The sequence below is a fragment of the Colletes latitarsis genome, chromosome 8 (genome assembly GCF_051014445.1).
Source record: "Colletes latitarsis isolate SP2378_abdomen chromosome 8, iyColLati1, whole genome shotgun sequence".
Classification (NCBI taxonomy): domain Eukaryota; kingdom Metazoa; phylum Arthropoda; class Insecta; order Hymenoptera; family Colletidae; genus Colletes; species Colletes latitarsis.
Window position 1 is genome coordinate 20,831,720 of NC_135141.1, and position 17,063 is coordinate 20,848,782.

Sequence of the window (17,063 nt, forward strand, 5' to 3'; positions counted from 1 at the left end):
TTGATACTATGCAAAACACACACAAGGTATACGAATAGACCTTTCACCTTATGATTCACCTTCATGCCCCAATCTGATTGCCATACCGAGTTCTTTTTTAAATAAATGATGTATTACAATTTAAAATAAAAAATAGAGGATTTGCGGTGTACTTATTTATAAGGTACATCCTTAGGTATTTTATTAATCTTGAGATCTTTAAGTAATCTTAATCGATTGGTTACTCTAATAAAATTAATCGATTGATACTCAATTCTGGACCGTACAGCTTTTATTCTGTTAAAAAATAACTAAAATTTCTGTAATTTCATTTTCTGTCTCTTTTCTTCTTGTGTTAATTTATGTAACCTGTTGGTAATGTTGTGAGTGACACGAAAATGATAATGGAACTCTAGTACCCCAGAAAAATGGGCTGCAAAAATACATTGGGTGAAAGGGGTCTACTCGTATACCTCGTCTGTGCTTGCGTATATCTCCTCTATGACATTCCAATAAATTTTCGTCGCGGGTTACACCTAACGGCAGCGAATTTAAAATAATTTCTTTAAATATCGGATAAAATTGTTAATAATAGCCTGTGCATCGTGTAAGGAAAGAAAGACTTTTCCACGTTTCTTATCATTACCTATTTTAGTAGTTCAATTGAATATTAGTTCTTTTATTATCGTGCGTAAATGGAGGTATCTGAAATGAAAACGGTTTATTTCACGCAGCATTGAAGAGGTCATGAAGAATTCACTTTATTAAACGACGAAAGGAAACAAAAATGATCGCTGAGCACAGCGACGATCGCAATATTCGTACAAAGTGCAGGCGGTGTATATACAGACTCCCTCTCGCTACTGAATTAATATTAAGAATGGAAATGTACGCGGAAACGTAATCAAGGGATCCTCGAATCGAGCGGTTTATCACACGGAAATTGCAGTCATTTTTCTCTTCGTTCTGTATACGGCGAAAACGCGACTAAAAATCGCGTGGTACGCTGTACAGCGCTGCCTCGCTTCTTGCATAAATCTGCTTTAGGGATACTTGCAACGGAACCCACCACCATTTGTGTTTCTTCGACTCGAGTGGTCAGCAACGGTATTATCAAAAGCCTGTTCGAATTCGAGCAATTCAAAAAAAACAAAGTCTCGCCCAAACTTATCCGCATGAAACCTGGACGGTTCTGTTTTAATTGCAAGAAGAGAGGCATCGCCGTACTATCTTCGATGGAGCGAATTTACGATTCTCGTTGAAAAATCTGAAGTTATTTTGCTTTTCTAATAATTTCTTTCTTTCTATCGGTTGAACTTGGGAAATTTCGCAGGAACCGGTACGTCGACAGATCGCTCGTTTACGTTTGTCTCTTTCCTTCGATTTAGAGTCTATAATCGCACGCAAACCCAGACATCCTTTCTTGCTTTTAATTCCTCACGCACGCATAATCACTCTTCGCTTAAAGAAATACAGAGTTCCGATTCTTCGTTTTCTTTACATGAATCTCGTGGGCCGTTCAAAGGAATTCTATATAAAAATCAGGAAAATAGCTATTAAACATCGATTGCAGGCATTTCGGGGCGTCGAAGAAAAAATTATTAGCAATTCCACGGCACTTCGAACGAGGTTTCGTTGAGGTATTCGCAGAAGGTCGACTTCCTGTACATTTACAAAGTATTGGAGAAAAGTGTTTATAAATTTTAGAGCACATGGTATTTATTACAATGCGTAGAAAATATTATGTAAGCGTAAATTTACTTTTTTCTTTGTAATTCGTTCCATGTTGTGTAAAAAAAGACAAAAATCTCTGTATTTAAATATTGCAGGCTTTCTTTTGTGAAAATATCCTCTTTTCTATTCAGTAACAGTACTTATTAAATATAGATTATTTTAGTAGTAAATTTTATTGTACTATTAAACCAGTAAATTATATCTTCCTATTAAAATAATGTGCTCGTACAAATTAATTTGTCATTTATTCTGTTTCTCTGTATTAAAAACATCAACGTTTGCTTTATTATTAAGTATTGATTTATATACACTTCACTATTTAATAAACGAAATTTTTGACGTAATAGATTGCTTTCTAACTAGATTTCTTTAAAGCGAGACATCGAGAAATCGTATTCCCTTTCGTTTAAAATTAAGAATCGTTTTCGTTTCAAATATAGTGTTTATTAAATATGTATACTCGGCACCTCTGAACAATTTTCTGTATAAAAGTAATTCACGCAATAAAGCGTTGTATTTACACGGAGGTTTCAAGTATCGTTGCTTCGATGCCTGCTGCTAATAATTTTTCTTCGATCGTGTTTGCTCCCATTTCGAGAAAAATGCAGTTCACGGTCGATCAAATGCATCTGTTTCGCTGCGAGATCCGCCATTCTAGATCGATCTATCGACGAAGGACAGACATTCGGGTAACCAGCGCTTGAATTAAAATTAATTTTGTTCGAAACAAATCGACGAAAACCGAACGATTACGATTCGACTGATCGACACACGCATAATTTATTCTATTATATTACAGGATTATATCGTTTTCAACGCAAATGCAAGAAACTCGACTGCTCCATACATTTTCATAAATATTTCCAAAAGCAGGAACTAAACATTTGCTAAATATTAAATTCAAACAAGGTATTAGCAGAAATAGAGAGAGTCCTTCGCTGTTGCTGTTAATACAAGAATTCAAGACGACGAAATTTTTCATTCTTTCTTAAAAAATATACCTCTGTTCCACGGTTTTTACGAAAGTGAAAATTTTCTGTATCATTTCTCTAATTCCGTCTAAACGACAAACTGTAAAAAACTATTTCTTTTTTTTTTCAATTTTCTAATAATAAAATTGTGAATCAAACTTCATTTATGTACAAATTAAGCTGCTAGTACTTGAATAATCGTGGGTGACGATAATTTTCTGAAACCTAAAACGACCAGAATTACACAGTGTCACGGAATTATTTCGTATAACGAACACGTATGTAGATGATTCTTCTCGAAATTATAAATCGAATCGAATACCTTTATTCGCAAGACGCTTCCACAACGAAAGAACGATGTCTCACGGAAACCTCGCACGGAAACGATACATCGAATGCGCTCGCCGGAAGTGGCCCGAGAACAGTCCCCCGAGTTTCACATTATAATCGTACAAACATTACGCAACGTACAACTACGCATTCTTGACGTACTCGTGAAATGTATCTGTGTTAAAAAATTGGAGTTGAAAGGGGGGGAGGGGAAGATGGGGGCGGGGGGAGGTTGTATCTGAGGGGAGAATATTTACACATATACGATACTGGCAGTACATCTTTACCTTCTTTCACTTTCCGCTGACGCTGATCCAGCATGGATCGTTCGGTACAATTGTTCGTCGTGATCAATGAACTAATAAATGTTTCCTTGTCTCGCGTAATGGCTCAAGGACCGCAGTTCTTCCCTATCATCTACGCTTTGTACAAGATTCTTTTCTAAGCGGAGTTCGATGCTTTCGTTTCTCTTGCCGCCATCGACACCACTCTCTCGTGTAAATATAGCCCCAGACTGGACAGACCAACAGACGAAACTGTGACTCGAGACTTTCCAACGTAACTGCGACAATATCTTTTTTTCTTTCGATCCAATCGTTTTGCTGCAATTTCCGAGCGGTGCCGCTTAACTCGTTCGCTGCTATTGGCGCTGACCATACGCTTATCGACACATATTATCGATTAGTTGATCAACCGACAATATTATATAATTATAATCATTATATAATCGTACAATTATATTGTGTAATTATAACTATTATCACAGTGAAAGGGTTAATAAACATCACGCGTGAATGTCGAGCAATCGTGATTTCGAAATTCTCTTGTTTCGTGTTCGTCGATCTAGCCTGGACCCTGTCGTAAGACCCTAGCAAAACAGAGCGCCACGGTGATGAAAGACAGTCGCTTTCGTAGAACTTACACGGTAGATCGTGATACAAAACATCGCGAGAATGTAACAGAAACAGAAAATAAGAAGAGAAGTCGTTTAACAATACAATGCAGCGACGCAACGCGCGATTAAATTAGTGCGTGATTAACTTGGGTTAACACATCGATACGCAGGAGCGCAGATTCCCCATTCGTGTTCTCCCATTCACCTAACACTTTCGATGCTTTCGACTTGCTTTTAATTTTGAGTTGCTCGCAAAGTGCTTCGCAAAAGAAACGTAAACAGAGTGCCCATAAGGACTTCAAAACAAACTTGTCTGCACTATATATCTGCCAGAATAATCGCTATACCAATTGTAAACTGAAGCGTGATCACACATTTCTATTAGTATGGATCAGACCTGGGCAAACTTTATTTAAAATTAAATGTTTTGAAATAACATTTCAGTCCTTTATTTCCTAGAACGTTAGAAGGAAGTAAATAACTATTTATTTGAAATAATAATTGTTCGAAAGTCCCGAATTTCAGGTCTGGTATGGGCAAATTTGCTTTGAAACCAGTGTAATTTATTCGTCAAAACCATTCAGCATTAAAAGGGTTGAGGCGAATGAAAATTTCACGCAGAAAATTGCACGAACGAAATCGTCCAAGTTTTAAATGCAACTTGGCATCAAGAAGAAACAGTTCTCTGCGCAAAAAAAAAAAACGGCTTAAGTTGTACTTAAGTTCTTCGCTCGTGGCTCGTCGCGAACGCGCCAACGAACGAAGCTGGAAACTAAACGCAAACGGTTCGTTTAATTAAAAATTAATATATCATAGCACAATATTGTTTAACGTTGTTTATTAAATATAACTTAGAGACGTTTGGCAGTGTATCCGTCCAACATTACCTATACCGTTCCTTTAGAGAGTACGAGCTCGCTGTGATGCGCTCAAGAAACACACATAATAACAAAAGTTTCATCTCGCGATTTGCGTAAATGTATTAATGTTTGAACACACTTGAACATATATTCTTTTAGCTAACCGAAGACAATCGAAACGATTTCCGTTCAAATATTTTTTTAGCAGTTTGTATATGTAAAACAAAATGAGCGTAACTGGCAGAGGCTTCTGTACAATGATTTGTAACTCGAAGAAGTCGTCTCAGCGTTAGAAGGGCTCTCTAAAGGAGTCACAATGCAAATGATTATTACACGTAGTAGTTTAAATAAATAACGCTTAAAAATACCTATCTTAGGTAAGTCTGTCTAAGCATGAATGACTCGCGGCTTTTCTCGCACCCAGATTTTGGGGAAACTCGTGTCGTTCGTGTATACAGTCGAATTTTAGCATAATTAAACATTACGGAAAGAAAAAAAAAAACGAAACGCGACTATAAAACTTGCTTCAAGAGATCTATGAAACGCGACATTCCTTTCAATTCTTTGCACTTTTGGTATTTCAAGAAAGACTGATCGCTAGACAACTATTCTACCGCAATAAATTTCTCGTTGCACATCGTTAATAATTTACTTCCTCGCAACTGATCGTTCGAAACAACTTCGTAGAAAACTTAAGTTATACAACAAAGTGCAGTCGTACGGACAAACAAGTTCTTCGACGTTCCTAATAAGCTCTCTTTCGACTCGAGACATTAACAAGAAACAATCTGATATCTAATATTTCTGATCGACAAATATCGACCGCGGATTCCGTGCAGCATCTATTCCAATGTAAATTAAATGCATCGAATAAAACATTTTTCGTACAAAAACGTATCTTAAAATCTGTTCCATGAAACTCGAAAAACTGTCCGTTTGAAATTCTGCAAGAATGTTGTTCACGCGAATATCTATCACACACGAATGAATACTTTTCATGCCCTACAATTTTAATATAACAAGAACAGTTTTTTTTTTTTATAAAGATTTCCTACGTCTCGAGTTCTCGAAAATTATTCCACGCTGGAAAAACCGCATAGAGAAATTTACAACGTTACCATCGCACAGATAACTTGACCAATCACTTACGTACTCAGTTTGTGGTTCTTTAAATTTTACGTTATACGAAATAGGTATGTTGTTTCTTCCCTTAGTCTTGTATATTAGTGAGCAATGCTAGAGCTGTATCTTCATCGTCTTGAACCGTCGTGTCTACGAAATCATCCTCGAAGTTTGTATAAATTATTACATCCCCACGGAAAAAACCGTCAGAAATTGATTTTCTATTACTATACGTATCGCGAGATGCGGCAGCAGAAGACAAAATGGCGCATGACGGTGACGAATGTGCATGAAACAGAATTATTTTGATTTTATTTACCTGTCTCGTGCGGGGTAACAGTTCAAGATGATCAAATTACAGAAGCGGATGTCTATCTCTACGATTGTATTGAAAAATAACCTTTGCAGGATATCTGCCTTTTACTTTTTTTCTTTTTTACTCTTTAATACTAACTACTAACGTTCGCTAGTATGTTAGCTCAAGTGAGAGGAACAACTGTCAGTTTCAATTCACTTTTTTTTCTTTTTCCCTTGTCGTAATCATGGTCTGCTCCGCAATTCAAATGGAGCGATTGGCCAATCTCTAATGAAATGTAAAGCCGGCGCAAATGGTTTTGCTTTACATGGTTCATAATCATCGATTTTCTCTGCGAAACTACTATGCTACAATATGTACAGTTTACAAGCAATGTATTTGACTGTTCTGGCAAATGTTTCTCGCGCACGCGCTTCTATTTGCTTTGTATGAAAAATACATGTATAGAAACGTTAGTCGAATTTTACGCGTTGAATTATGGACGGTACATTTTCAATGTAACATGAACTCAAGTAATCAAAGATATTCATTTTAAAGTATGCAAGCGAAAAAAAAAAATAAACCATCGAAATGACGTTACCTGAAATAACCAGCGAAACGAATTCATTGTCCAGCAATGAAGTTTGTCGTTGACGGAATAGCGTCTTCACAAGACTCTCAATTGTTCACGAACGAAACGAAAACACACATTTGCGAGAACAGTCACGCACATCGTACACCAATTAATACGTACTTATTACATAAACATGTGTAACGAATGGCAGTGCATGTGACACGGATCAATTTGTCACTAATCATCTGTTTCGAACACCGAGCTCTCTAAAAAGATGGAAGATCAGCGATTGATCGCCGTCCTCGCTCGACGTCGACAAACATTGTATACGATTCAAATATATTTAACCGTAAACAAATTATTTATTGTTAAGTATTAAGTCCCTCCCACTCGATAAGGTATTGAGTCTGACCGTTTGGCCCTAACCTCTTCGCTTTAATGACGAACTTCTCGCCAGCAGCGATTCTGTTAGCTGCTCCGAAATATATGTTCACCGATGACTTCAAATCATCCAAAGATATGTCGGGTGCACTTTGTTTTACTGGCGAACACTTTGGGGACGACGGTACGCTACCTTTTTTCTGCGGTTGCGGATCCGGCGGGGGTAATTTATCATTGCTCTGACGTTGCCTCAGTCTCCTACCATTTAAGGCATAATCAACACAATTTCCAATTTGACTACTGGCACTGCTCGAGGCACCGTTAAACGAACTCCTTAAATTCCTTGCAAATTCACTTTTAATCTCGTTATTACGCGCGGGTAAAATGGCCGCAGTCTTACTAGCAGTATGTTGGGACTGTTGCTGCAATTGTTGTTGCGACGGACGACCTCTCCGATGCTGACGTCTACGTTTAACTTGCCCGTTTCTGTCTATGATAATGTCTTTCTCTGATAACTGCCGTTTAGCTGGCCGCACTATCGGCGGCTGAGATATAACAGGAGTGAGCGGCAGAGGCAACGTAATTGGACACGGATTGTACGGCGGAGTACTCGAATTTGTTTGACTCAGATGAACAGGTATACCCAATAATTCACTGAGATTTCTAAAAGGATTATTCTTGCCTTCAAAGTCTTTGGGTGGTGGGATAAAGGAATCCAAAGTGCCTCTTGAGCTGGTCTCATCCCCACTTGTATCCGCGGGTGTTGACGGTGGTAATGGATGCATCAGTTCCACAGAACTAGGTACAGATAATTCCGATATACTCGAAGTTGTAGCTGGTGGTGTGGGAGGGCCAGAAACCGAAGTAGGAGGTGTTGGTGGTAGATCAGATGCTTCCGAACTTCGAGACTTACTCTGCACAATGCAACAAAAAATTATGTTATGTTTCTCGTGTATAAATATCACAGTGATCTTAAAAACTGAAACAAGTTCTGGCTCTTTCCTAGTATCTAAGAGAAGATACAAACAACTAACAATAGAATAAGTTAAATCCCGCAATGGCGACTATCTCTTGATGATCTTTTCTTTTTTTTTTAGTTACTATGAATAGGACTCGTAGTATTAAATATTTTCGAGCATGTATCCCAGTTTCTAATATCACCCTACATATTATGTTATTTGTACTACTAAATACCTTGGCTATAGCGTTCTTCAATAATTTTCTTGCTTTACGGTATCTAGCTTCTCTAACGCCCTGTGCCTTGCTCAGCGAACCGTCACCTTTCTCTCTCTTCTTGTGTTTACGTAACATTCGTTCCCGAGAGCTACCTAATGCCATCAAGCGTCTTCTTCTTTGTAAACTCAGTTTAGGGAATGGGAATGATTTCTTCACAAAACCACCTCCGCTATACCTTTAATTCGTTTGAAATAACAAAATGAAGCATCGGTTCTATAACTTGTTGATAAAATTATTTGTACTGTGTATTATGTACCTTACGTACCTTTCTCTTAGAGACTGTGTAGACTGACTTGGTGGACTTGGACTCGGGCACGAACTTTGTTCAGCTTCTGAATTTTGATAAATTGTTCCGCGCATTACCACATCCGATGGATTTACGGGAATTTCCAAATTCTCGGCTGTGCTGTGCTTTAACGCAATCAACTGTTTTGTACTCTCTGGTAAACTTATCGGTCTGAAACAACGCGATTTTGTTTCAAATATAAGGAGTAATAGATTAACTAATTGACAGTGTTAGTAATGCATAGTTTAATTAATATTGCGGCAACTAACCCTGTAGGTGGAGGAAGATATTGCAGTCTTTTATTAGCACCCCAGCATCTACGTAACACTGAATCATCTATCACGCCGGTTGCTGGAAGATTAACAATCGGACACGGCGGCGGCAATCTAACTCTGAGTCCCCATATTGTAGTACGCTTCTTTATTTCTCTGCCACATTTGAACCTGTTCCTATTATTTGTCAATATTGCTAGTATAGATTCTCTGCGAATTTGAGCACTGACATCCCTGATCTAACAGTAACAAATATATACACATATTTGTGAAAAATGTAATTATGAATACCATTTAAAAAATAAAAACGCTTCAAACTTGCACTCGTAAAACTAACGAACGATCCTCACCCGTGGTGGAAGCTGCAAAGTATTCCAATTATCATTGGCATAAGGTACAATAACAGTGTCCAAATCATAATACTTTTTAGCATTGTAAACAGTCAAATTGTACAACATCAGGTGCACCAGATCTACCCATTTTAACTCTAGTCGCCGTACGAATTCTTTGCCATAATTGCACATTGAACAAACAAAAACGTAAAACCTAGAAATATTATCAAACATGAGTTATATTTTAAAGACAACAAAATAAGGAGTAAGAATAAATTTCTATTTTTCCCTTAACCCCTCCGAACCGACGTCGTTTGAAATAAATCTTTCTATACGGTTGACGCGAAATCGATATCTCGATGTATCGATACAACACGTTATACGATTAGTTTCAACTATTAATAGGATTTTATTCAATATAGTTTTCAGTATTGTACAAAATAATTAAGAATCAAATTGATGCATTGAATACACATCTGCCGCATACAGGATATATCGGCGTAAGCTGTTTGAGATAAGGCGGATAGACAAGGCGTCACAGTTGATAGCTCGACCGATGTCGGTCGCGTACGATGGCAGACGGGTCAGTACGTGGCACTGATGTCGGGTCGAAGTGGTTAATATTTCTGTTGCTCCTACTCACCTATCTCCACTGTATAAAGGATAAGCTAAGCAACTAACGCATTTTTCGTGAAACCATTGCTTGCAACGAGCGCATTGCAACATTTGTGTATACCACTCTCCATTGAGTCCACAATAACAATAAATTTGTTCAGCATTTACTCTATGATGTGCATCCCAAATTAACATGTTAGGCTGCAATGAAACATTAGGTATTGATTCTGTAAATCGTCTGTTTTCATTTAATTAAACAATATAGTTTAAAATAAAAAATGGGAAACGGACATATTAATTGTTATTTTTTACTATCCACAATATTTTCTTTCATCGGAAGTTTGTTTTATAAGTGAGTATTTTTAAAAAGAAATTTTTGTTTCTTAAATTATTTTAAAATAATCTATAGTTTTAAATACTTACATCATACGGCAACTTGGTCATATCATCTGGTGGTGGCTGAGGTTGGTCCCTACCACTGCATACTTTTCTTATACTTGCCTTTACCATAGAAGTTTTTGGCTCCACAATTTCACGCGTCCGTGGTTGACTATCTACACATCTTTTACACATCCAATGTGCCTCTGCTGCTGTTTCTTCTTTTGAAATCTGAGGCTGTAAATATACATTCTTGTTTTTCTTATTTCCTAACATATGAGTCTATGCCATGAGATAACCGTACAAAAATCATAAAATCAATATTTTGAATGAGAAAAAGACTTGTTTGTTACTACCTGGTGACAAAGTTGATGATAACCACGTCCACATTTGTCACAAACAATAATGTCATTATCAGTCTTAGGCTGAGATTTTTTGCAAAGAACACACATAACATCAGAATCTGGCATTGATAGCTTTGTCAGCTCTTTAACCGAGGACCAGGAGGAGGTATTGTCCATGAATTTGACAAGGCATCTTTCCCTTGCCAAATCCACCTATACACGAACAATGTTGAAAATGGTAAACAGCTCACATATGTTCAACTTAATGGCAATAGATAATGGTGATGAATTTTAATAAAATATTTTTTAAATATGGCCATTTGTAGAAAGTATACAAATGTACCTCAACAATTGTTCCAAGATAATATTTGCCATCTTTATGTTGAAGAAGGACATCATCTCCATGAGAGAAACCCAACTTCTGTTCCCTCGTAGTACTATCCGGCGCTGCCAGACTTTCTTCTGGCTCTGACATTTTCTACCCTGTTTCTATAGTTGCACATAACAATAAAACATAATTTACAATCAAAATACATCAAAGCAACTGAAAACAGAAAATTGTTCTTTGGCTTAGTTAATATTATTAAAAGAATATTTTGGTCATTGATTTTACCAACATTTTATAAAACACAGTACATTTTTTAAGTCATCTAGTATAAATGTACTTTCACATAAATAAAAATGAGATTATCATAACATAATAAAATAAATTTATTTTCATATAGCAGATACTTTCTATATTACATATACATACTAATTCTTATGTGCATATATGTTAGGCTATCATTTGATTCTAGAACCACAAAATTCGCATATACTGTTGGCCTCTTAGAACAACAAATTGTAAAATGCATTCCAAAGAGATAAGATCACACATAGCAAAATAATGGTTGCATTGAAAAAAGGAGCAACAGTTTGGTCGAGAAATAATGTTAACATTTCGGTATTATCTAAAAATGTTTGTTGAAATCCGAGAGGAAAGCAAGTCTTACATGCACGTACACATAATGCTTGGTCCACGCAAATGTGCGAAATAGATAGTCGTCCGGCGAAATCATTCATTTACGTCCATTACAATCGGCGATAAGTACGTTACGAGAATCGAAAAATGTATCGCGAAAACCTGCGAAAGAAATAACGACCATATGATCGGCATCTCATTAAAAACCAGTCTGCGCCGCTCTCGCTCTCGTTAACGAACGAGAGCACCTACGAACGCTGTTCTAAACAAGAGAAAACGTCGCGCTCGAGTAGACACACGGCCGAGAACTTTTTAATCGTCGATGACAAGCGTCGTGCGAAACGAGACTCCCCGCCAGATCCAGGAAACACACGACCTCTAAAGTCGATCAATTGACGAAGACACTGGCGATACGGTGGATACGAGCAACCCCCGGGACAGCTCCTAGCACCGGGCGGTGCTTGAACCCGGTGGTGGTGTTTTTGGGACGGAAGACCGCGCGAATATCGTTTGATCTCTGTAGACCGCTTTTATGTCGTACCTCAGTGTCTTGGCCGTGGAATCACACGCGACGTTCGGGCCTCATTTTCCGATTCCCGTCAGCCATTTACAACCATGGGGGCCCCGCCACGGTCGGTCGCTCCGAGACACACAATCGCGGCGCGGCAAAACTCTACACCGTGAAGTCAGGACGGCCACACGCCGGCGTGCATGCAGCCGCAACGATCACGACGGCGCCAGGGCACCCACGTCGGCCACCCTCAGGATCACCACACGCCCTTAGTCACGAACATCACCGCGACGAAGTCGGTGCACTTTCATTGTGTCCCTTGAAAATTCGAACGAGTACCGTCCGCCATGTTCGGGGAAACACTTGCTAGAGACTACGTTGATCAAATCAGCTACTATGGTGGCAGTGCTCCCTCCAGGGGTGTCTAACGAGACAAGGTTGCCCCCTTCTTGATTTGCGCTCAAAATTCTATAGTACGTTTCATGAATTAACGAAGAAGTTGTATGTAATCACAGTTTGTCATATAATTGTCATATAACAGGAATATATCAAAATCAAGAGCAACTATTTAAACTAACATTTCTGTATTTCATTTTCTACAATATTATTTGGAAATAACCGATGTATCAATTTATTTCTAATAATAAACTGCATATATTACAGTTTCATTTCCGTTTTATCCATAGAGTATGCTATCAAAATTTCTATGAGAACCTGTTGGGCTCGCTATTTACTTATGATTGATATAAATGAGAGTGTACATATCACACCATGTATTTGGAGTTGTACATAAACATGATGATCGATAATATCAAAATATCAATGGAGTATATATGTTATACTAATTTCGTTTGTTGATTAAATCATTATTCATTCATAATTTTGACGATGCAAAAAGATTTGTAATTTCATCTACTGGAAGATTTCTAAACACGTCTAATTATTATAACATACTAATTATAGTTATTTGGAATACTATCTCAGACAACGTGATTCTGACAATATAATGACTATCTAATTATCCTGTATCTTCTGACTATAGGAATTGTAAAATGTTTTAGTATTATTTATGTATACAAGTAACTTATATTTGCATGGATTAGGAGAATAGCCTTTATCAATACGATCCTGGTGCAATCACGTGGTTTAGTTGATTCCACTTTATGGAATGTACTATAGTCAGAAAATACAATACTTTGGCAAAATTTATTAAGTACTTCGAATCAACTTATTAATATTACGAAACATGATTATATTTGATAAGTACCCTAGCCCTATAAATTTTCTACGAACGGGTATTTGAAATTTTAACGAATTTTTTAGAGAGACATTTTCGGTTTTATGTTACTGCCAGTTGCAAGAAGCAACTAATTGTTCTACTTCTGTAAAACATATGTTTCGTACATATTCTACACGATATATCATGTATGTCATGTTCTGGAGTGCATGCATTTAGCAGGCACAGGGCACTTATGTTCCAGTGGCCGAGCATGGTCGTTAGTTGGACGTCCTATTGTGGAGTAGGCATAATATAAACAATTGATGACACTGTAGTAAAAAATAATATTATAACATGATAATTACAAATGATTAATTAAATTAATTAAAATGTGACAGTATTTTAGATTGGTTAGATATTAAAAAGTTCATAGTTTGTGAAAAATTAGAGTAGTACGTCTTCCATACACGAGATTCTCGTCGTCTGTACCCTAGACGTGCACATAAGTTTTGCTAAACTTCAAATAGTCCGAAACAATCCTTAAAGTGTAGTAAACGAAATACTTCGATGCATAAACTAATAGAATTATGTAACATGCCATTATTATGTGTTAAATATCATGTTTAGTTTCAGTAAGTTGTAACTGTCGTACTTATTTTTCGTAATTAATTTGCAAACGAAATGCAAAGTCGTTAAGCGCGATCACGTAGGACGTTTATGTAGAAACAATGATTTTTATTAACTTAACCTCAAACTTTTAAACGAAACACAAACACACAAATAAATATAATTTTCCTAACATTAATTATTTACACATTAACCGACGATGGAATACTGACTGCGCTCTAAAATTAGCCGTAATTGTTCAGTCAGGAAAAGAGTGGAATACAAATTTCTTGCGCCTAATGAAGTAATACTTAAGCTACTCACGTATCTGCAAGTGAAGGGTTGCTAACTTGAAAGGTGAAGCATGCAACTTTTTTTTACTATCCACAACTCACTTGTCGATTTTTTTTTTCATTTAATTTCAGCAGCTCCTCTTAGTAAGAAATCAGAAATCAGACAAGCCATTTTAGGATGCAGACGATCATTTGTTCTTAATTGCAATGGTAAAATAGTTAAAAATCAAGTACATATATACTAGAGAAAACTAAGTAAATAAAAGGAACGACTTAGAAATACATACACAATTTATTTTTGATAAAGTTTAATTTCAGAAGTGTGATTATAATAATGTTGTTCAATTATAATAAATTGTCATAATAGTTTCGAAATCGATCAGAACATGATTTGTAGGTGTACAGGATAGATGTTATACTGTTTACATTGTGTTAAAACAAACGATTTGAGACATAAAATTCGTACATATAATTGCATATTGTGCGACAAATATGACAAAATTTGTTCGTAAAATTATTTATTAATTCACTTTGCTTGTGTATACATTATCACGTTGTATAAACTGTGTGTAGAAATATCATTGATGAAATGTATACGCAAATATTGAATACAAAGTAAGGTACTGTTTCGCGACCGCGCAACAAAAACTATACAGTATAGTCTAGTACGGAAAGCTATACTAGACTAATGGTTAATACAATCTCGATACTGTTTACCGAGTAAAGTATTACAGCGTACGTTTCGTATTAAAACGATTTTTGTAATAAACGTTTATCCGTTTATGAAAAATATGGATACCTACCTCGATTTGTTATCGCAATTAATCAAGATATTTTATTTGTACAATTACATTATCACAAGTATCGAATGCAATAATTACGCATACATGATACAATACCTTTACAAAGTTATAAAACAATCACATAACTATTATTACATAACATGTCGCATAATTAACATACTACACGCGGGATAATCCACACATCACAAAAGTGTTTAAAGCGATAGTGTTCTTAAAACATCTTTTTCTTGACTGCAGTGTACCTTTCCATGTAGTTGTCATAACCATCAAGATTGGCAAATTCTTTCATCTCAAACAAATTCCCTTCGAGAGACAGTACCGAAACATTCGACTCTTTTAAAATTTTAAGAGGTATTGCGTGTAACTGCAAACAATTCTCTTCTAATCTTAACGTTTTTAAACGCGAGCATTCCGCCAATTTCTCAGAAATTACCGATATATGATTCTGATTGAGGTTAAGTTCAACCATATGCAACGCCGCGACAGCATCGGGAATCGTTGTAATTCGATTTTGAGACAAGTCCAGCATGTCCAAGAACTTTAAATCGCGAAACATTATAGGGAATTCGGTAATCTGATTGCCAGACAAGTTGACCTGTTTTAAACGTGTTAATTTCGCCAAAGACCATGGAATACTTTCGATCTGATTCGAGGCTGCATTTAAACCTTCTAATTTTGTCAATGTTCCGAGAACTTCGGGCAATGCAGTCAATTTATTATGACTGATATTTAGTTGCCTTAGCGATGTGAAGTTACCAATATCGTTAGGAATTTGAATAAATTTGTTTTTGGACAGGTCTAATGTACGTAACTGCGGTGCCAAGTCACGTAGTTTTTGCGGGAATTCGTCGAGTTTTTCCTGCGACAAATTTAACGTACCGGTCTTTTTCGCGGTCTCGTAATGTTGTTTTAAACCAGAGTTTCCCATTTCGGCTGGCACCCAGGTTCATTCCAATCACACCCTGCGAAACGATACTCTATAATTATTTTCGATTGATTTATATTACAATTTTAAAACACATAATATGCCAGTAGTAACTTGTATTAATTCTCGAAAGTCATATCAAGGTGAAATATATATTTTGCGGACGATACTTTATTCTTCAAAGAAAATAACAATTATTCCATAGATAAGAGAATAAATCAATTTTACTATACACACTCTAGGTCATTGCTCAGTACTCACTGCTCTTTGGCACCGTTATCATTGCAAAGCAACGAACTAGTTTTTGTTACAGATTGTACCCGTCATCGATGAACGTTAACTTTTGCGTGACACTGTACCAGTGTACCAAAGTCAGTAGTTACGCCGCCACTCCTCCGACTAATTTTCACTACAGCGATACTCGTGGCGTCGATGGACGTAGCGGGCTGATCGGTGCAGCTATTCGTGCTCGTACGTACGTGGTCGCAGAACTTGTTCTACTCGTGGATGTCAGCAGTTCGCGAGCATCCTTTCGCAGACGAAAATTGAGTGAAATGTCACCCGATTGACAATCCGTCGGCCATATTGGCCTAGTGGTTGTGTTCGAATCACGGCCGCGGGATGGCGGTTCGCGCGCTCGCGCCCCGAAAGATGGCTGATAAACGAAGATGTAGCGGTGCACGTCGGGTTTACATCAGACTGAAAACGCCGCGGCAGCCACTGGTGTGTAGTGTACGATGCGGTCGTTCGCGGAAATGGTGAGATAGTGTCACGGCTCGAGAGGACATACTACCGGGTAGCGATGGCCTCCACGCCGAAGTCGGAGAAGCATGCAGGTGAGTGGTACTCGTACTATGCCTACGATGAAAGAGAACGTACGATGTTCTGTAACAACGACGGAACCCCGGCCGCCGTGATCGTTTCTCGTTTTTTCCCTTCGTTGTCAATCAAGTTTTGTTACTCGTATTCGATAAACGTTGCCTGTCGCGAGGATACCGCGAGCTTGAAGTTTATCGAACGCTACTATCGTGGATACCGCGGTAATCTAAATGTAACGGAACGATCATTCACGGACGCTACCGGACGCGAAACGTCAAAAGCATATGCGTGTGGCCCGAAGCGTGGAAGCACAATCTTCTAT

At 37.4% G+C, this 17,063-nt stretch overlaps 2 protein-coding genes across 2 annotated transcripts; both read right to left on the bottom strand.

Moving 5' to 3' along the window:
* Window positions 1-734: 734 nt before the first annotated feature.
* Window positions 735-12,511, bottom strand: Pcl (polycomb protein Pcl). Its single transcript, XM_076770590.1, has 10 exons — window positions 12,107-12,511; window positions 10,948-11,093; window positions 10,617-10,817; window positions 10,306-10,497; window positions 9,911-10,083; window positions 9,286-9,481; window positions 8,933-9,174; window positions 8,643-8,834; window positions 8,336-8,552; window positions 735-8,055 (listed from the first exon to the last, which is right to left on the bottom strand). Exons 2-10 carry the CDS (start codon window positions 11,077-11,079, stop codon window positions 7,129-7,131), a joined length of 2,472 nt encoding a protein of 823 aa, XP_076626705.1. The 5' UTR covers window positions 11,080-11,093; window positions 12,107-12,511; the 3' UTR covers window positions 735-7,128.
* Window positions 12,512-14,520: 2,009 nt separating this feature from the next.
* On the bottom strand, window positions 14,521-16,733 carry LOC143344655 (leucine-rich repeat-containing protein 57). The gene is made up of 2 exons (XM_076770918.1): window positions 16,184-16,733; window positions 14,521-15,959 (listed from the first exon to the last, which is right to left on the bottom strand). The coding sequence occupies exon 2, from the start codon at window positions 15,923-15,925 to the stop codon at window positions 15,209-15,211; it is 717 nt and encodes a 238-aa protein (XP_076627033.1). The 5' UTR covers window positions 15,926-15,959; window positions 16,184-16,733; the 3' UTR covers window positions 14,521-15,208.
* Between the last annotated feature and the right edge of the window lie 330 nt (window positions 16,734-17,063).

Coding starts and splice junctions, on each gene's coding strand:
- Pcl (XM_076770590.1), bottom strand. CDS start 11,079: ATGTCAGAGCCAGAAGAAAGTCTGGCAGCGCCGGATAGTACTACGAGG. Junction 10,818..10,947: donor ATCTTGGAACAATTGTTGAG/GTACATTTGTAT, acceptor GTTCGTGTATAG/GTGGATTTGGCAAGGGAAAG. Junction 9,175..9,285: donor CTTTGCAGCTTCCACCACGG/GTGAGGATCGTT, acceptor TGTTACTGTTAG/ATCAGGGATGTCAGTGCTCA.
- LOC143344655 (XM_076770918.1), bottom strand. CDS start 15,925: ATGGGAAACTCTGGTTTAAAACAACATTACGAGACCGCGAAAAAGACC.